The sequence below is a fragment of the Hippopotamus amphibius genome, chromosome 12 (assembly GCF_030028045.1).
Source record: "Hippopotamus amphibius kiboko isolate mHipAmp2 chromosome 12, mHipAmp2.hap2, whole genome shotgun sequence".
Classification (NCBI taxonomy): Eukaryota; Metazoa; Chordata; class Mammalia; order Artiodactyla; family Hippopotamidae; genus Hippopotamus; species Hippopotamus amphibius.
In genome coordinates, this window is record NC_080197.1 from 41,890,263 (window position 1) to 41,911,669 (window position 21,407).

Below are 21,407 nucleotides of genomic sequence, written 5' to 3' on the forward strand. Positions count from 1 at the left end.
CCTCCCAACTTATGTTCTCTCATAAGAGTAGATTTGGCCACACTGGGACCCACTTCCTGCATGGCCATGATTAGTTGCACCCAAGTGGTAGCCACCCTGTCTTGTGGGGCCTGGACATTCCACTCTGGCAGTCCTGCACCTGGCCTGCTTCACTCACAGGCATCAGAGACTGACCCGTGTTGTAGGTTTTGAATCCTAAGTAAAGTCTGTCTGCTAGAATATATTTTCATTCCAGTACCATTCATTCAAATAATATAGTTTCTATCTTCTTTAAAGCCTTCATCTTGGATTGTCCATTCTGTGTAATCCTAAGGATTAAAATTCTTCTCTGACAGTTATCATGTGTGATTTTTATGCCTTATAAGTAAAGCAGTGCTGTAAATTGGTGAAATTTTAACATTTTAGTAATAACTAATTGAGACATTTGGATATGGTTGAGCTACTCTCTCTATTTACATTCCTTTCAAATGCTTCTGGACGCAATAAGTGGTACGTATGACGATTTACTTTTATGCTCTCGAGCTGTCATCACAGCGCTGTACGTGTTTGGACTACACTGTCTGCTGCAGTGTTGAAGGCATGAAAAGAAACTTAATTTAGAATGAGGGCTGTATTAACGCTTTGCTATTAGGAGATGCTCAGAGTACTTGGAAACAGCTTTTTCTTCACTTGAAATAGAAAATTAATCATATTTTAAATGTGCCTCCTGTAACGGATGAAAAACCCAATAATCCCCTGGTTTCTTCAATTGATAGGTCTGGTGGATATTATGGTAAAATTTTGAACACTTAGAACCTGCCAACAGTTAGAACCTGCTCCATTAAAAATGGAAGATCTTGGCAAAATAAGCTCTTACTAAGCAGTTAGTAATAAGCCCCAGTAGCCCCTGAATAAAACATGCTTCCAACCCAAATTCCTATAAACTTCCAAAGCTGGGTCAGACAGGAGGGACCTGGTCTTTAAGGTGATAACCTCTTAGGTACAACAAGTTCCTGAATCTAGCAATTTATGTTTTTATTCAATAGGCCATACTTAGGGCAAAAAAGAAATAAATACAATCTCTAAGGTTTTCACCATCAAAGATGACAAAAATTCATTTCTTCTTAACCTCAGTTAACCAGTATTAGAGCTAATCAGGGATTTATTACAGTGGTTAATAATGATTAATTGGGAAGGAAGCCTTGCTTCTTTGGCTTTGAGATTTTTAGCTATTAAAAAAACTTTTTTCTCAGGCATAGAATTTTGATGAAACATAGCTGCTCATTTTTTTTAAGCTCTGTATTGGAATATAATTGCTTTACACTGTTGTGCCAGTTTTTGAGGTACACCAAAGTGAATCAGCTGTATTTACACATATATCCCCATATCCCCTCCCTCCCACGACTCCCTCCTACCCTCCCTATCCCAGCCCTCTAAGGCATCACCCATCATCAAATTGATCTCCCTGTGTTATGCAGCAAATTCCCACTAGCTATCTGTTTTACATTTGGTAGTGTATATATGTCAGTGCTACTCTCTCACTTCATCCCAGTTTCCCCTTTGCTCCCCCAACCCTGTGTCCTCAAGTCCATTCTCTACATCTGCATCTTTATTCTTGCCCTGTCACTGGGTTCATCAGTACCATTTTTTTTTAGATTCCATATATGAGTTAGCATACAGTATTTGTTTTTCTCTTTCTGGCTTACTTCACTCTGTATGACAGACTCTAGGTGCATCCACCTCACCACGAACAGCTCAATTTCATTCCTTTTTATGGCTGAGTAATATTCCACTGTATATATGTGCCACACCTCCTTTATCCATTCATCTGTTGTTGGGCATTTAGGTTGCTTCCATGTCTGGCAGCTCGTTTTTTAAAACAAAACATTTATTAAAGAAATGCTATTGAGTGCCTATTATATTCAGGTACTTTACTGTAAACATAATCGTGAACAAAAAAGCTAAGGATCCTTGTACTCCTGGGCTTACACGCTAGTGGGGAAATAATAAAGATAATAAACAAGATAAATAAATAAGGCATATACTATGTGATAAGTGCTAAAAAGAAATGTGAAGCTGGGAAGGATCTTTGGAAGTATGAGGATTCTAATGTTAGGCAGGTCTCAGTGAGAAAGTGACATTTGAATAAAGTCACGGAAGATTTATGGGAGCGGGGTAAGAACGTCCCGGCATGGAGAACAGCAAGAGCAGAGGACTTCAGGCGGGAGTGAGTGTTCCCAGTGTGACAGAGGGGAGTGAGAAGGCCGGTCTGAGTGGGTCAGAGTAAGCAATGGGCGACCAGACTGTGTGGGTTCTTATCGGTCCTTGTCGGGATTTTGGCTCTTCCTCGGAGGTGGGAACCATTGGAGGGTGGTGAGCAGAGGCGTGACACGTCTGACCCACATGTTAAGAGGAGACTCCGGCTGCTGAAAAGGAGGCAGCGTGGAAGGCTGTTGCCACTCCTGTGAGTGATGAGAATGAGTGGACTAGAATGTTAGCTGTTCAGGTGCTGAGAGCCAGTTGGCTTCTATGTCCCTTTTAAGATAGAGCTAACGGGATCTGCCAGTGGACGGGATGGAGGCATGAGGGAAATTGCGAAAGGCAGCAATGAGAATGGAGTTGCCCTTAACCGGGGATGAGGAAGAAGGCGAGGGGGGAGGAAGCAGGCTCGAGGGGGAGTGGAAGAGCTCAGTTTTGGACGTGTTCATTTTGAGATGCCTGTTAGGCACTGAATGGAGATGTCCAATGGGTGGTTGGATATATGTGTCAGGAGAGAGGACTAAGCTGAAGACATATATTTGGGAATGTCAGCATGTAAATGGTTTTTTATGAAGGTGAGTCAAAAATTATCCGCACCCCAGTTATAGTAAAACTTCTATAAATTCTACAGCCAGAGTACGGATAATTTTTGACTCACCCTCGTAAAACTGCAAGGCTAGATGAGATCACCAAGAGAGTGACCACAACGAGGAGAAGAGAGTTCTGAGGAATTCCTGTGTTCGTAAGTCAGAGAGGTGAAATACCCAGCAAAGGACACTGAGCAACAGCCACAGAGGCTGGTGGAGAACCAGGGGAGTGTGGTGTCTTAGAACCAAGGAGGGAAAGTATTTCACGGAGAAGAGGGTGATCACCTTTATCAGATCCTGTAGTCTCAGCCCACGAAGTTAGGTCTGAGGACAGACCATTGGATTTAACATTTGGAAGTCATTGCGTACCTTGGTAAGAGCCATTTCAATGCAGTGGTCAAGGCAAAAACCTGAGTGGAGAGGGTTTAGAGAGAATGAAAGGAAAGAAGCTGAGGAAACAAGAACAGACAAATCTTTCAAAGAACGTTGCTGTGAATGGAAGTAAAGAAATGAAGTGGCAGCTGGAGGAGGAGGTGGGCCTGGAGAGTTATTATTCTCTCCTCTTTCTCCAGTGGAACCTGATGCTTCATCTTATGTCCAAAACACATCACAGATATTTTTCTACAAAATGAGCTGAGGAAAAGTGGCCCAACTCTTGAGTCCTGGGGTACCCCAACATGTAGTGATTGGGGAGTGAGGAACTGAGGGCTCAGTATTAGAGTAGAAGAAAAGGGAGGTTTCAGCACAGTCTTTATAGGAGTTTGGGTGTAGCTGGAACTGAAGGACGACTCCGTTGACATTTAGATGAGCTGGCTTACAGCGTCCGCAGGTTTCTTTATTGAAGTGTGTCTGAACTTCACGTGCTCAGGTGCCTGTCCAGCTCTAAGAAAAGTGGGCTGGGGCTGACATTCGACCAGGCCCTTTTCTTCAGAGAGCCTGTCTCAGGACCAGCAGCAGCCAGCCTGGGACACACTGCCCTGTCTTGTCTCAACACCTTAATAGTTTGGTGTCACGCGAGTCAGATCAATAAGAAGTCAGGAAGCAGAGGGTTTTGACGAGGAGAACTTTCTTCAAAGGGTTAGTTGGTGCTTTTTATTTTTGTCCCTCCCAAATTCCTCACTGACAGGCCAACTGAAATTCTCAGGAAATAGTCCATTACACAAATAGTAGTTTCACTCTTTATGGTAGTTTCAACATTAGCTTTTCATTTCTTTTCAAATACAAGCTACAATAAAATCCGTGTTATCTGGCAGTTTACCACCCAGAAAACTGTAACTGACATTTTGGGTTTTCCCTCAGTACAGATCACCCGGATGCTAAGGCTTCACCACCAGGTTCTCCAAGAAGAGGCCACCTGGTTGTCTTGCTGAGAAAACGATGGCCCAGATCTTCCCCTTATAGAAGTGACGGTAAACCCCCATCCTCAGTGCTGCACGTGGGCCTGCAGGGCTTGGCTAGATCTCCTCCTCTTAGCTCAGCATCTCCTGCTCCCCTTAGCCCCTCAGAGAAGAAATACCTGAAATATGAAGTTACTTATATAAGGTCCACAGCTACCAAGAGGTAGGGCCAAGATTAAAGCTAGACAGTGTGAACTCCAGAACCAAAGCTTCTAACCACATAGTCGTCAGGAGAGGCTGAAGCTGGAGATGTGTACTGGGGAGTCGCAGCATATAAACGCTCTTATAAAACTACAGGGCTGGATGAGATCACCAAGGAGTGACCGCAGATGGGAGAAAAGGGACTTGAGTCCTGGGGGACTCCCATGCATTTTAGGTTGGAAACACAAGGGCCGTGGGGAGGGGGACCTGCAAAGGGGACTGAGAAGTTGTGGCTGTAGAGGTTGAGGAGAAACAGGTGAGTGTGGGCTCCTGGAAACCAACCGAAGGTGTTCCAAGGAGAAGATGTGATTGTCTTGATGCAGTTGATGGGTCCTGTGCGGATAGGACAGCTATTTTGTTCATTCTTTTTTGTCATTGCTCGAGAGTGGCGTGGGGACACAATCACACTTCCCGGAATGGGTCTTGAACAGTAAGAAAGGACAGAGATTAATTTCTCAATAGATTATGTTGCCGCATTAAACACTCACTAAATCACTCTGCTACATAATTAAGAAAATACAGAAAAATGACAGGAAGAAAAAAAAATGTAATCCTGGCCCAGAATGAATCCTTCTGGAATGCAGTGAACTGCCCCACATTAACCACTGTTAACATTTTGATATATTTCTTTTGGCTTCTGCAATTGTGGGTTTTTTTTTTTTAACACAATTGTGACTGGACTACATGGAATGGCATATTCTGATTTATTCTTTTTTAAAATCAATTTTTAATAGAAAAAGTCATGTTCCTCTTTGAATATTTGAAAAAGAAAGGTAAAGAACATTTAAAAAATCAGAGTAAAGACTATAAAAAGGTCTCCATAGCCTCAGAGTGCACCATTAATATGATGGTATCAGCGGCGTGTTTCTGTGTCATCTGTATGATGCATCTACTGTCCCTTCTCCCTGCCTGCCTCCCTCCTTATCCAAGAGGTAGCCTAGGGACAGGCTTTCTTCCTGCAAAGATGGAAGTGCAAATCCTAGGGGTGAGGGTGGGGTGAAAATCCAGCCTCCTGGCCTCCACCCTCAGATATTTTGATGTCCTGGGTCTCAGTAAATGATCCTAACACCACCCTCTAAGAACTCCATTCTTGAGTTAGGCTAGGTCTAAAGAGTAGATGATACAAGTCCCAGGACCAATTGGGATTTCAATTACTATTTTTTTCCCCATAGTCGGTTGCTTTTATTAAAGTCTGACTACATTTATCTTTCTTTTTTTTAAGCTCTTTATTGGAGCATAATTGCTTTACACTGTTGTGCCAGTTTCTGCTGTACAACAAAGTGAATTAGCTATATTTATACATATGTTCCCATATCCCCTCCCTCTCGAGACTCCTTCCCACCTTTCCTATCTCACCCCTCTAAGTCATCACCGATCATCTAGTTGATCTCCCTGTGTTATGCAGCAGCTTCCCACTAGCTATCTATTTTACATTTGGTGGTGTATATATAGAAGGGCTGTTTTAAAAAAATCCATAACCTGAATTCTAGAAAAATTTAGATGTGGGGGTTTTGGGAAAAAAAATTATTTAAACAGCATTTAGAGGGCCATTCTAATGCAAAACTATATGGAATGTTAGAATCAGAAAGAACCCTCAATATAATTGAGTTGAATTTTTCATTTTTACCTACAAAGATGCTGAAGCCCAAGATCTAGTGACCCCCAGTTCAGAGACTCTCCAGTCTGTCTGCAGCAGAGTTAAGGCTCAAACCCAGTTCTCTGAATCCCAGAATCATCCTGAAATTTGTTGGTAAAATGTGTGGCAGTAGCTTTTCTGAGCAAGCCCTATTTCACCCTGAAAAATAAAGTTGTGTCTCTTAACAGAGCCCGATTTAGAATCCTTCACGGTTAGGCTTTGTGGGAGTACAGAGAGCCCTAAATTTGGAGTCCAAAGGCTTTCATTCAAGTCTCAGTTTTTCCACTTCCTCTGGGACTGTAAGCAAACCACATAACCATTCTGAGCCTGGCTTTTTTTCCACCCGAAAAATAGGTATAGTGTATATCTGTCTTTATGTATTTTGAGGTGATCTCGTCGATGGAAAGGCATTATGCAAATTTAGGGACTTCATATTTTTATTAAGATTTTACAAGGAACTGGTTTCACTAGGAACTGGCTTCCGCATCCTACAAAGATCTAATTGCCTTCAGAGAGAGATCCATGTGTGTTTTATTCTTCTGTCCCCTCTTAATAAGTGAAGAACAAATATTTGCTAGATAGCGGAGAGCTTTTATCACCTTCAGCAGAATGGAATATCCACGGTAATTCTCCACGTGAGTGGTGATATAATAGGTACTGTGGGGCTTGTCCTGTTTATGTGGATGCCTTCACGGGGCTTTTAAGCTAAAAATGAGGGACAGTGTTGTCTGATGTTGCCTCTGCAGCGTGGTGTCATCCGCGTGGTGAAAGAAGTAACAAAAGTCGCCCAGAGACTGGAACGACATGCTGTTCTCATCAGGCTGCATCTTCCTCTTATTTTCAGGCTTCTCGGACATGATATTTCTACGTGAGAACAATAGAACTTTTCCCTTTATGTAGCCTTGTTTCAGGACCAACAATGAAATCTACCATAATGCTGTCTTTGTGCTTTGTCCACATTTGCCAATGGTCTTTTACGGCATCCTTGTTCTAAATGCAGAAAACGAGGTAGGGGCGACAGGGAGTAAAATGACTAACATCTGGCATTAATTCCTTGATCTGTTGATATTTCTGATTTGTTGGGTTGAACTTGGGAATTACATCTTCAAATTGCTCTGGCCCGTTTATTACTTTTAGTTTACGACAATGATGGGATAGAAGTAAAACGCTTGTTTTTAGATTCATTCACACGGTATGCAAAAGCTAAAGGAAGTCAGTGTCGGAGAATGTTCAAACTTTGCAAGGCTTCTCTAGAGACCTCTAGCCCAGAGTCCTTGTTTTACAGCTCTGAGATTTGCTCTGATTTGCCTGATAGCACACAAGCGAAGGAAGCAAGCACCCAGATCTTTTGACCTGTTGTTATATGGAGTTTTCTCCTATAAAATATACACATTATTCTGGATTATATTAAGCAGGTTCATGCGAAACTGTCAACTAGTTGAGTACATCTGCTTTCAGGATGAGGTCTGAAGACCAAACTCTATTTTTAGAGCAGTAAACTACATTCCAAGCTTTAATACTGCACACAGCGTGCTCAGAATATTCTTATTCACAAGTTGTGTCTCCTTGTTTCTCCTTTCAGGAAAGACAGCTCTTGAAAGTGCTGGGGAGGGAACTTATGGGAAAAGGATGGGGGTGGGGGTGAGGGTAGTGTCTCCTGCCTCAACTCATTAAGGGGGGAAAAGAAAACCTATAATAGAAACAAAGCAATAAAAACCAACCAGACACACTTCCCCATGCCTTCTCTCTGGAATTGGTCATTTAAGGTCTATCACGTTTGTGCCAGTAAAAGAAAGCAGAGTGACTATTATCAACTCAGGTAAGAATTCACTATGTAAGGGCAGGAGGCGTGCTCAGCCAGCGTGCCGCCTCCAGCTTGAACCCCACATGCCCGACGCACACGGGGTGATGCAGAGCACAGGCTGAGCCTGCAGCCGAGCGGATCTGCGTTCCACAAAACGTACGCACCGTTCTGGGTTGTAGTAAGGAAGTTCATATGACACTGTTAATTAGATTGAAAAATATAAGTTACCTAGGACTCAACAATTTGAAAAATAAGGCAGAATTTACAAGAGAAGGGAAAATGGTGGGGGTGGGGGGAATATCTGTCTCTTCAAATGCTCATGATAAGTTGTAAAATTGAGCATGAGACACTGTTGTCTTGCCCTCCAGGAGGGAAAATGCCCTGCAGACAAGGCAGCCCTCCTGGCTTCCACGTTCCTCTGAGTGCTGGATTCCGCAGTTTCCTTCACGCGGCAGGACGCAGCACAGCCGCCAGGCAGGCTGTCCACACCGGGCCGCTGCTGTGTGGCTGCTGCCTCCGCCCGTCTCTCTCTGAGAGCGGACAACGTGCATGCAGTTGTTGAGATGATGAGCAGATAACGTCAGATCACAGTATTTCTACATTTTGTTTCTGTCTTGGGAAATACAGAGACTTTTATTTTCAGACTTTTAAGGTTCACAACTTCAATATTATTTTGATCATTTATACAAATCTCTTCAAAAATTTATACCAAACTTATAAGCTATAATCAAAAACTATAAAACATAAAATTAAGAACTGTAAAATGTCTAACTTGCAATTTGCTCTCTTTCATTTCCCAAATCCTCATTTTAAAAAAATCCTCTATTCGCTTAGCAAATATACAGAGCCCTTTCCATGGGCCAGGCTATCTTTTAGGTACTGAGGGAAAAGCAATGAACAGATAAGACTCCTTGCCCTCATGGAGCTTTTGTCCCCCTGGGGGAGACAGGCAATGAATGAAATAAAGGAGCAGAATGGATGGCTGAATAGATATGGTAAGGACATAGAAAATGGTGAGGCAGAGAGGGTGATGATAGTGAAATTCCGTGAGTGGCCAGTGTAAGCCTTCCTGAAAAGGTGGCTTTGAGCAAAGATCTGGCAGAAATGAGCAAGTGAGCCACCCCGGCAATGGATGGAAGAGCTTTCTGGACAGTGAGAACAGCGCCTGTAATGGCCTGGAGGTGGGAATGTGCTGCGTGGTTGAGGAACAGCGGGGGGGCCAAGTGGAGGCGCCAAGTGGAGGCGGGGAGGAATGAGCCAAGGCAACGGCAGGAAGGTTTCAGCCCAGAGAATGAGGGCAGCCCACAGCATGTGGGGCATTGTTGGATTTTACTCTGCTGAATTCTCTCCCCACCAAATTCTTATCTTAAAGCCCTCACCCGCACTGTGATTATAGTTGGAGATGGGGCCTTTAAAGAGGTGATTAAGATCAAATGAGGTCATAAGGATGGGGCCCTAATCCAATAGGATGTCTTTATAAGAAGAAGAAATACCAGGGATCTGCACACACAGAGAACAGGCCATGTGACGACACTGGGGGAAGACAGCCATCTGTGAGCCACACAGAGAGGCCTCAGAAGAAACCAGCCCTACTGATGCCTGGATCTTGAACTTCCAGCCTCCAGAACTGTGGGGAAATAATTTTGCCATGGAAGCCCTAGCAGATGAATACGCTATGCTAACCCTCAGTTATCTTTGAGAAGAGAACTTTCTGCTAAATAGTAAAATTGACCTTGAGCAAACTTTACTAGTTTAACTGACAACAATACTCATTTTGTGTTAGCCCCAAAGGAGCTAACTCATCCTGCAGGTACTATGTTTGACTTAACACAGGTGAGCCTGCAAATTAGTCATCCGAAACACAGCTAGCAAGTCAGTCCAGCCAGTTTTTTTCATATTGGCAGTTTAAAAGCAGCTCTCACAATCCTTTTATTTTTGTCTCTTTTTAAACATAGAAGAGTTGGCCTTTGGCTGGTGTGAATGAAGAAGATGCTGTACCTTCTCTTTCCACCCCTATTTTTTCCCCAAACCGTGCTCCCTCTGTAATGTCTTACCATCTTCCTTCAAACAAAACTGCCTTCTTAACATCACAAACAATGATGAGGGGAAAGCATTTGTCTGCTTTTGGAGGTTTATTATTCTGAACCCTGAAAATGAAGAAAAAGAACCGAGTCTTTATCCTTCCTTTCTTATATGCACTTTATTGTAGAATACCAAAAAGTTGAGAAAGTTCTTTATAGAAGAATTCCAGCTATTAATGCATTGACAGTGATAGAATTAGGAAACCATCTGTTGGTAACTCTAGAAATAATGGGGTCGAGGCAATGATTATCAGTGGCTGCTAAAACTGTTACAAAAACTTATTGTGCACACAGGTCAACAGGCAAGGAGACAGGAACACGGCTCAAATTTGTTTCCCCCATCTGGGGTTCAGTCAAACTTTTATGAGTTAGGGGAGGAGGGCTGGTGTGCAGAAGCACCGGCAGGGCAGGTTTGACTGGGGGGCTTTGGAGCTTGGCCATTTATGGTGAGATATGGTAGAGGGGCTTCAGCACCAGCTCTTCCTGGACAGCGGACCCTTCACTTCTGAAAGGGCTCTGGAGTTCAGGTTCCGGTCAGACCCTCGTCTTTTGAAGGGGAGTGGGGGGAACAACTTCAGTTCCAGGTTGTTTGAGGTCAAAATCTCCTCTACATGCTTCTGCTGCATGACTTGAGGATTTGTTCTGTTGTCTTCGAAAAACAACTCAGTATCTTGTTAGAAACAGGATAGCGCAAGTCTGGGGCTGGTTCTGTGGTTACAAAACCATTAGGCAAATGTTGATGGGAGGATCGGGCGGCCTCCATCTAAACCCAATGGACCAATAATAGTAACCGCACTGAAAGACGATCACAGATGTTAGGGCCATCTGAGCACACACTGTAGGCAGAACACAGCCCCACCGGTGGAAGATTATTGCCCAAAATACCCTTTTAAAGAAGGTAGCGGTGACTTTACCTGGTGAGGGAATGCAAGGGTTGCTAGATTTTTCAAGTTTATCTAGAAATCAAGATGCTTATATGCAACCTCCCCGTTTTAAAATATTTTGTATTAACTTTTTAGAAGTTGGAAACACTGTGTGGCTGAAACCAAGCAAACTTGTCAGCTCTCCCTTACGCGGGCCCAGCACTGCCCTCCAGTCCTGTTTGCCTTCCAGTGCCATGGCCTCCGGAGAGCCCGCCCCCGCTCCTTGACCCACATCCATCCTCTCTCTCTCTTGACTTCCGCTGACATTTGTGGTTGGGTATCTGGCATATTGTGGTTTATCATAAGAAGTACATATTTGTTCTTCCTCCATGGTTCCTGACTCACAGCTCCCCAAACCCTTGGAATTTCCCAAGCAATAAGAGCAATGGGAACATCTTTTATTATATTTGATCTCTAATCTTCAGTTCCTGAAATCATTTCAGAGCCGTAAAGGTGAAGTGGGTATCTTGTTATTCATAGCAAGCCCCTTCCTCTGTAGCACCCAAGCATGTTGAGCTGATTGTTTTTGAGCCTTAGAAGATTAGTGAGTGATACACAAGCAGGTATATATTGATACAAAGCCCTCGGTAGTTAGTAAATACTCAGCAATTGTAAATTATTGTATCGGTGACAGCAAAATGGCAGCATCAAAAATATTGGCCTAAAAATATCCATTTTCTTCAACCTTACCTTTTAGCATGCAGCTAACTTTTCATTAAAATATCTCATTTTATTTTTGAAAACTATCAAACATTTAAATAGAATTTCCTAATTCTGGGATATCAAATAATCTGAAATAGAGATTGTGCTGCATAATGTTTTGTTCTGTGGCTTGTGTTTGTTTGAATAATAAGAATCTAACGTTTATTGGCACATGCTCTCATTGCATGCAGTATCTCATATAGTCCTTGTCAACCTGATGACAAATGCTGTTATACCTATATTAGAGATGGGGGCCTGAGAAATTAAGTAACCAGAAGAGGTTACATAACTAGTAAGTGCAGAGGCCTAGATGGAATCATTGTGGGTTAAGATAACTCCAGCTGCTGTAACAAGCAAACTCCAGAATATATAGTATAGTATATTGTATAGTTGTTCAGACACAATAAGAAGCATGTGTCTCATGCACGTACAATACAAATTAGGGTTTCTGATTGCCAGAGGGCTCTCTTCCCAAGATTCAGGGTCCCAGGCTCCTTACATCACTTAGGCCTCAGGTCATCGGAGAAAGTGCATAGAAAATGGTTTATAAGATTTTCTGCCAGGCCTGGTAGTGGCACACATCACTTCAGTCCATTGGCCTGATTGAAGTCACATAGCCACACCTAACTGCAAAGAAGACTGGGAAATGTAGTCCAGCACTATGTCCAAGAAGAAGAGATGGCTCAGAATCCAAGGTGCTCTGATCCTGTAACCCATGCACATAGCCCTTATGATAAACTGCCTTTGTAGATTAACTTTATAATTGGACATTGTGTGTTGTATGCTACAGGCACTTTCTCAGCCACTGATGGATGAGAAAACTGTGTGGGTGTTTTTTTGTTTTTTTGTTTTAAACAGAAAACCAAACAGAATTAGGGAACCAGTGAACAAAATATTTCCAAGAGCTTTTTTTTTTTTTTTTTTTTTTTTTGAGCTGTGTCTGTCTAGATTTTATGCTCCTAGCCCCACAAAAGGAGGATAATAACTTGTTTAAGAGAATCTTCCCTTGACTGTTGTGGCAGATCTTAAGTAACTCTCCCGCAAGGGGAAAGATGGATTAAAATATAACCACTAAATAAAGGCTCTCAGATTTTCAAAATTAAGTTGTGAGCTTGTAGTTTTCCTGGAAACCACAAAAAAAGCAGTCACTAAGGTGGTCTTAAAAGATTTAAAGACATAAGCATGAATAATAGGAAGTCTCAGCTACTACTTAGATTGTGATTAGGACATCAAGCAATTATATAATTTCTGTACTATTTTTTCTTTGACTTTCTCATTTTGAAGTCTTCAGGCTAAATATGTTATTGCACAATGTATTTGGTTTTATAAAAAGATACAGCCCTAAGATTATTGGTTTTGAATAGACAGTTTAATTTACAAGGTGATGGTTCTTCTAGGACTGTTAACCTCAAGGATCTGTCCGGCCACTCAGGGAATTAGCAAGAAAGCAGAGAATTCTAATTCCAAGGCCATTGGGTTCCACTGGTGTGGAGCCCTTGGCATCTGCGGAATCCAAGGCTCTATCTCCATTCTAACAGCATAATCGCTTAGAAAGTGGGAAAATGGAGTCAGTCCATACTTTTAAAAAATTTTTATTTAAAAATAATCTTTACTACAGCAAACTAGTGTGATTGACTTTTTAACCAAACTGATTGGTCACACGAGCTAAAACACTTGAGACTCTTTGTACAGAAACATAGCCCTGAAGGGTGTATTTTAGTCATTTCTCCACTCAGTGAGCATTTCCAGAGTGTGCCTTTACGTCAGACACTTTGACTGGTGCAGGGAATGCAGAGATGAGTGTAAGACAAGCTCCTGCCTCCAGTTGGCTTTCAATTACAGAGACTCAAAAATTCAAAACAAGCCAAAACCTGGACAGTCACATCATAAGATGTGAAGTGCTCAGCTGGGAGCTGTAGGAACTAGAAGGAGAGCTTCTAGATCAAGTGGAGAATCCATTCAAGGAAGTCCTCCCTGGAAAAAGAACCGAAAAAGATATTAGAGACACAGAATTCTCGTTAGAGAGGTGTATGAGTGAGGCCTTTCCAAGGAATGGAGGGAGAGAATACGCAAAATGCTGCCACTCTGGCATCGACCATTTTCATGTGTTACTTCTCATTAGTTCCAAATTCCAATAAAAGTACATTGCTGGGGCTTCCCTGGTGGTGCAGTGGTTAAGAATCTGCCTGCTAATGCAGGGGACACGGGTTCCATCCCTGGTCCAGGAAGATCCCACATGCTGCAGAGCAGTTAAGCCCGTGCGCCACAGCTACTGAGCCTGCGCCCTAGAGCCTGCGAGCCACAACTACTGAGCCCATGTGCCACAATTGCTGAAGCCCGAGCACATAGGCCTGTGCTCTGCAACAAGAGAAGCCACCACAATGAGAAGCCCGTGCACCACAATGAAGAGTAGCCCCTGCTCACTGCAGCTAGAGAAAGCCCGTGTGCAGCAACTAAGACCCAACACAGCCAGAAAGAAAGAAAGAACGAAAGAAAAGTACATTGCTACTTACATGGTTTTAAAGACACCTTTTTAAGTTCTGCTTGTAGGACACCCTCAAGTCTGCACAGTCCTTACACACTCAATATAAAATACCTTATTGCACTTTTAAATGCTGACATACAAGTTCATTGTAGGCAGTAGTCTATTTTTAGGCTTGAGGAATTCAAACCCACTTCTCCAAAAGAACTTTTAGAGATAAACACTCATAAAATATTCTCTGAAACAGCCCTTACTGTTTATAATATGATTTGATGCTCCATTGAAATTTCCACAGAAAACTTCAAATACATCTTGGCTCAAACTTTTTCAGGCTAAGGTCACTTATGTTCTGATGAGTCAGAAGATCATGTTGATGGATGAAAGTGGTAAAGTGTTGACATACATTTGGATGGTTAACCATTTTATTCCCCTCAACACCAAAATCATGCCAGTGTGTTTTGTAATTGCAAAATCCCCCTTGACTAGATGATAATTTAGGGAAGCGGTAATCCTAAGAAATTAATCTTAACAACTTGTTTTTCTGGTTGAGCATTTCTGTCTTATGTAAATAGCTCAGTTTACACAAATCTCAATGTATCTTTGAAGTATTTTGCCCATGCACCATTAATAAATATCTCAAGACTGTTGTGTTTTCCAGTTCTTTTTTCTTTTCCTTCCTAGCTCTCCTTGACACTTTGTGGTTTAGCTCAGTTTATTTAGGTGTTTTTCTGTTGTAAACTTAGTGGGGGTAGGAGTGTTAGAGGTAGGTTTGGATTGGCCATCTGTGTTTTTATAAATCTCAAGGGACTGCTATCAAGTCCCCTGGTCTGCAAGACAGCACTTCCTTCTAGCTCTGGGTTCTTTTTCACGCTCAGCAGAAAATCAGTTGCCTTAAGACTGACATCCCCCTGGTCAAGTTGCAGGCTATCTGCTTGGACATATGGTCACTCTTTGATCTTTCAACAATTAATTTATTCTCTGTTGCCTCCGGTGCCTGGACCACCAGGCCTGCCAGGAAGTCTCATTGGATTCCCTCTGAATCTCTGGGAAACATGAGGATGGCTTTTTCTGTGAGCTTCTCTTTTAGGGACAGATAAGTAATGCGATTGGAAATTTTCAGCCTATTTGTGAACAGAACCTGATGTTAGTGTTTCTCCTTCGGGGTCCGCATCATGGATTCATTCCCAACTAACCCCTTCTCTTAATGCCGTCTTATAGAATACAGGTCTGGACCGGGGAGAAAATTATCATTTCTGCTTGCTTCTTTTTTAATTGTGCTAAAATATACATAACATAAAATTTACCATTTTAACCATGTTGGGTATACTATGCAGTGGCATTTATTAGTACATTCACATTGTTGTTCAACCATCACCACCGCCCACCTCGAGAAATTTCACCTTCTAGCTAAAGTTGGGTGCCTATTAAGTAAGGACTCCCTAATTTTGCCTCCCTCCAGCCCCTGGCAACCACCATTCTGCTTCCCGTCTCTGTGAATTTGACTTCTAGGTACCTCATATAAGTGGAATCATGCAATATTTGTACTTTTGTGTCTGGCTTGCTTTCTTTCTTTCGATTTATTTTATTATTTATTTGTTTGTTTGTTTTATTATTTATTTATTTATTTTGGCTGCATTGGGTCTTGGTTGCTGTGCATGGACTTTCTCTAGTTGTGGTGAGTGGGGGCTATTCTTTGTTGCAGTGCACAGGCTTCTCATTGCAGTGGCTTCTCTTGTTGCGCAGCAGAGGCTCTAGGAGCTCAGGCTTCAGTAGTTGTGGCACGTGGGCTCAGTAGTTGTGGCTTGCGAGCTCTAGAGCACAGGCTTAGTTGCTCCATGGCATGTGGCATCTTCCCGGACCAGGGATTGAACCCGTGCCCCCTGCATTGGCAGGCGGATTCTTAACCACTGCACCACCAGGGAAGCCCCCGTGTCTGGCTTATTTCATTGAGCTTAGTGTCTTCAGAGTTGATCCATGTTGTACCATGTGTCAGAATGTCATTTCTTTTTAAAGCTGAATAATATTCCATTGTGCGTGTAGACCACGTTTTATTTATCTGTTGATGGACATCTGGGTTACTTCTACTGTTTGGCTGTTGTGAATAATGCTGCTGTGAGCACTGAGTATAAATATCTGAGTCCCTGCTTTTACTTGTTTTGGGTATACTGTGGAGTGGAATTGTTGGATCGTGTGATCATTCTATGTTTCATTTTTTGAGGAACCACCATATTGTTTTTCACATGCCTGATCCCTGTCACAGCCATGTGACTGTTCCATGGCTGAGGAGGGTGAGATGAGGGATGAGCTAGACTAAGGGGTCTCTACTCTTCAGGGATCATCTTTGTTTAGAACATTTTTAATTGGTGAATGATACCTGTTAATGGAGTCCTGAAAGAGTAAAAGGTCCCAGTCGACACCGAGCCCTAGAAACTGTGGATTGGAGCACTTTGTGCCTGATGTGATAAGGCCTGTTGGGTAGCAGACTCAAACCACATGTCCTCTTCAAACTTCTCTTGCTAGGTTAATGAGACATCACAGGAAGCGAAAGATCCACAAGTGTGTCTTACTGTGGACCTCTCAGGTGTAGCATATACATACGTATAATATATGCCCAGGTACAGCCCTCAAATGCAATAATGAGGCCAGATTCTGAGACACGGTGCCCAGAGGCATGAGCCTGGCAAGCAAACTCGGTGATACTCACCTCCTAGGAGATGCCACATGGACTGCCTCACCCAGCTCTCCACCCCAAAGTCGACGGACCTCCCTGCTGGAGGTTACAGGTTGCTTCCTGCTTGCACACAGAAACACTAAGTACCCAGAGAACATTTTCTGTTCTCCAGAGCTTTCCAAATTGCTGACTTATGTCAGCCGCTCTAATAGAACTTGTACAGTGAGATCTAAGAACAGCATCCACCCTCAAACTAAAACCAGGTAGCTTACCTGTTGTTCCATCTAAAGCCTATGCGTGCTGCATTTTTGGTTGCATAAGACGATGTCAGCCGCAACCCAGGCTTGGCTACCTCACCAGCTGCATCCAGCGACTTCTCTCTGGGGCTTGAACTCCCTTCGGTTCAGTCCTCAGGAAAAGCTTTGTGTAGAGAAGCAGAATCAGAGAGGATTACCTGAAGAATATACAGTCCCTCTGTTCTTCATAGAAACTCCAACATTTATCTATCCCTGGATTAAGCCAGATCATCAAAAAAGGAATTCCTGGCCTACTTCGTCCTGACCCCTTGCAGAAGGGCTTTTCCTGCCAGCCTCCTTTGAGTGATGTTGTAATGCTTAACTCCACAAAACTCCTTGTTGTACAACCTCTGTCTTCATTCATCCACCATACGTGGTACCTGCTGTGAGTGAAGCCCTATGAGGGGAATGGCTCCTTGGACCTCTGTATGGTCCTGTTACACTATGTGAAGCCCTGTCTGGTCGTGGCCCCTGGGAAGCTCCGTGACAGGGCAGCAGTCTGCCTCCAGCACGGGGACAGAACTCAGGCGAGATGTTGTGTGTTAACTCACGCCTGTCTTTAACTCATTTTTGTAAGTTCATATTTCTTTTTTTTTTCATTGCATCACTTACTTGAGGTTGTTGAATGATCTGATTTTTATAAGCTGTTTAAACCCTTTAAGGAGTAAATTGAGGGAGTAAACATGAATTGGGTATCCTCAGTTGCTTTGAATATTTAGAGGACAAAATGTACATCAATTGGTAGATTTCAGGTGACTGGAATACGCTCCATATAGTTGACATGAGAACCATTCTTGTCCTGAGTATGACTAACCTGTAAGCTCTGTGCTCTCAGGGGCCTCGGCTGTCCCCATCTCTCTGGATCTCCAGCTACCAGCACTGTGCTTGGCAGGTAGTAGGTGCTCAGTTAATACCCCCTGAGATGTGGACAAACAGGATCTGCCTGCAGCTGAGTTACCCACCAGCAAAGCCTGTAGATGCTCAGGAGCAAAGAGGAGCCGAGATTCTCTGGTGTTTTCTCCACCTTTGTCGCACGTGGGGGGAACACAGCTGGTACCTCTAACAGTCTTCCATCTCCTCCTCTGCAGACTCACATTTCCAGACTCCCTCCCGGTGCAGTGGCCGGACAGTCCGTGGCGATTGAAGGCGGGGTCTGCCGCCTGGAGAGCCCAGTGAGCTGAACCTTCAGGCCGAACACAGAGCGTCTGAGCGGCATTTCAGAACCCGAGCTTCACAGGGTTTTAACCGAAGTTGGATGTTTTATCTTCCTCATTTTATAATTCCTGTCGCAGCCTCCTACATCACTCGCGACACCAGTGCTGCTATAGTTAGCGCTTGGCGACACGCGGGTCTTGGGCGGATGAGCGGGACTCTGTGTGTGTGTGTGTGTGTGTGTGTGTGCGCGTGCGTGCACGCTTGCTTCTCCTTCAATGAAATAGAAACTCCTCCTTATTGTGTAACCTTGGACCAGGAATGATTAAATCATCTTCCCAAAATGTGTGCTTTAACTGTTTACAAGTAAAACCTAAAGTTGCAGGAAACATTGTTGATTTCACAAAGAGGTACCAGCTGTCTTTGATGTAACCTGTCTGAACTGCAGAGTAAATCTGCTTGTTGGAATGACTGATGGTGGCCGTGCTCCATTACATAACAGTGCTAGTAACAAAGTGTTTTTATTTGTTAGCCAGTTTAAGTGGATCCTGTGGTAACTTAAACTGTTGTTCTCATCCCTCATATGGGGCATTTTTCTTTAACAAAGAATGGTTTCAGTGAAACAATCTAGCAGAGAATTAAGGTCAGAACCTTTTTAAATAATAGTCTTATTGATAAAGTTTGTACTCCTTTCCTCAAGCTTTTCTAAGCTTAAATACTGCATAGCTTCGAGCTGTGTGTACTATATTATGAAAGGCTATGTAAAGAGAACATACAGTGATGCACAGTCCTTAATTTGTGTATAATGGAATGTTATTTACATGTAACACTGTAAATAAGAAAGCAAAATTTATGGGAAAATTCAATATTATCTTTGTTTCTTGTTTAAATATATTTTTAAGATAAAGGCACAAAAATAAAAGAAGCATATTACTGGGTATAGTGTGTGACTCCTCTTCTCAGACTAATAAATTATCTTTTGAATCCTAGATTGGAGAGCCGTTCTTTCATTTTGTTTGTAAAAAGTTACTTCTTCTGGAAATCATACTTTTATGCCTCTTGCTGTGGTTCTGAGTGTTCAAAATTCAGTTTTATCTCCATGTAATTAGGCTGGACACCAGCAAGACAAAAGATGAATTTAGTACATGACTGAATGGTCAATATAGAAGGCCCTAAAATTTCCACCGTAATTCGATAAAAATAACCAAGGAAAGGAGTAAGAACACTTTGCTTTGGGCAGTGGTAGTGGCAGCTGAAAAGTCAATGGTTTCTGTTGATAAATTGCTTCTAAATGTTATATTTAGTGATTCTGGGGCCACATAAGAAAACCGAGACTTTCCTTTTGATTTTACATGTAGGAGGTAGCTATCAAGAAGATACTAAAGATAGACTGGCTCAGGGGGAGGAAGTTCCTTGCACCATGTAATCATGGCTCTGGGCGGTAACTGATAAAGCCCCCGATGAAATTATATGCTTGACATCGATGTGTGGCCAAATTATAAAGGAAAGACAACCAGAATGAAGCGTGTGTAAATATGAATGCTTTGGGAGTTGCTGCCTTATATTCCTCGTACAGGCAATTACACTTGTCTCACTGTGTTCTCGTAGACAGGTTGGTGCCGTGGTATCTGTTTCTCATTCTTAATGAGGCTGAGAACTTAGTAAGAGATGGGCTGGCTGGTGGTGAGCCTTTGGCTTCAAAAGCTTTCAAAGACATGTTACCTGTTGGCAGGGTTTTTTCAGGAACTGGACTGGATCACATAAAACTATCAGGACACTTTGGAGTCTGAAAATCATCTGACCTATTTCACCAGGAATGCCATTTCTTTCATCTCCTATTGACTTTATTCCATTCATATTTAAAAGTTTGGACTTGTTAAACACCCCTTTTATGAAGAGATTAAAAACTGGTCAGTATAAAAGAACACAGCCCCACCAAAACCAGTTTGTTAGGACTTTATTCTCCAATTTCTAATTTTTTTTTTTTTAATTTAAGGAATATTGTGAAACCAGGAGGGGAAAAACGTGATGCTAAGGGTCACGGAGGCAAAAAAGTAAGGCATAGTATAAGTCGCTTAATTATAAGATCAGATGTTAAAGAAAAGATACTGGAACCAGAAGGTATTGACAGATATAAAATCAACTCTAAAGTAGGAAAGATAGAAACAGATAAGAATGGAACCTCATTCCCTAGTCTGGCCTATATCACCAAGACTCTGAAGCTGTGTTTGAAGGTGCACACTTTTAATGTAGATGATCCTAACTACAGGCCTGTATTCTATTTCTTTTTAAGGCCTGAGCATTGGATGTTTGGTTCTCTTGGGTATAGTTAAGCCTGGCCTGGCTTCCCCAAGGCCATCACTGTGATCCTGCGCTGAGTTTGGAAATGGGGCTGTCTTCCCCACTTGGTGAGGAGGTGGAGGGTGTGTGCTGTACCCTAAGGAGTCCCTGTGCTGACAGGTGTGGCAGCCTTGTCTGAGCTCTGTCCTCACTTGTCACCTCTGCCACCTCTCCCTGCTTCCTGTGTGTCTGTCTGTGGTGGGCCCTTTCTCGTTGTCTAACTGCTTCTTCTAAGTGTGAACTTGAACGCACATACCAATGTCTGTTAGAATTGTGTACAAAGAACACATAAGCAAGTTCTCAGTGCTCGTGTGAGATGCTTATCTGTGAGCAAAATGGATGAGTGTTAGTTTATGGATGTGGGGACATCTCTTTTGGTTGATCAGAAGCCCTCTGTGCTGGATTCTTCATCTTTTCCCGTGTTTGAGAATGGTGATGTTCACGTTACCCGAGATAAGTAAGGTTACCCTGTTGTAACAGATGGAGGATGTGAGGGAGGGAAGAAAGGAAGATTTAGAAAAGTGCTAGAATTATTCTCAAATTTTGAGATTGTATTTAATTATTGTGAAATTTAAAAAATCTGGTCATTGTTATAAAAGCAATCCATGCTTCTTATAAAGAAAATTAGAAAATAAAGAAAAGCAAGAGAAAATTTAACTCGTAACCCCACTTCCCTAGAGATGATAGTAACACTTTAGCTTGTATCCTTTAACTTCTGTTCTTTTTATTTGTTTGTTTTCTTTTTTGGCCAAGCCGTGCGGCTTGCGGGATCTTAGTTCCCCGACCAGGGATCAAACTCATGCCCCCTGCGATGGAAGCATGGAGTCTTAACCACTGGTCTGCCAGGGAAGTCCCTTGGCTTCTATTCTTAAAGACTCTTCTTATTAATAAATTTTC

At 42.6% G+C, this 21,407-nt stretch overlaps 1 protein-coding gene across 12 annotated transcripts in view; it reads left to right on the top strand.

The window, feature by feature from the left end:
* Window positions 1–19,159, top strand: part of TASP1 (taspase 1) — a 230,584-nt gene extending 211,425 nt beyond the window's left edge. For 7 of the 12 annotated variants that reach the window (XM_057701502.1, XM_057701495.1, XM_057701498.1 and 4 more), the window contains one exon: window positions 18,107–19,159. In XM_057701502.1, coding sequence (XP_057557485.1) covers window positions 18,107–18,162 — 56 coding nt within the window. In that variant the 3' untranslated portion in view covers window positions 18,163–19,159. Of the gene's footprint in view, window positions 1–4,124; window positions 4,235–18,106 lie in introns of all 12 variants that reach the window. The other 5 variants (XM_057701496.1, XM_057701503.1, XM_057701507.1 and 2 more) reach the window with 2 other exon arrangements.
* Window positions 19,160–21,407: the final 2,248 nt, after the last annotated feature.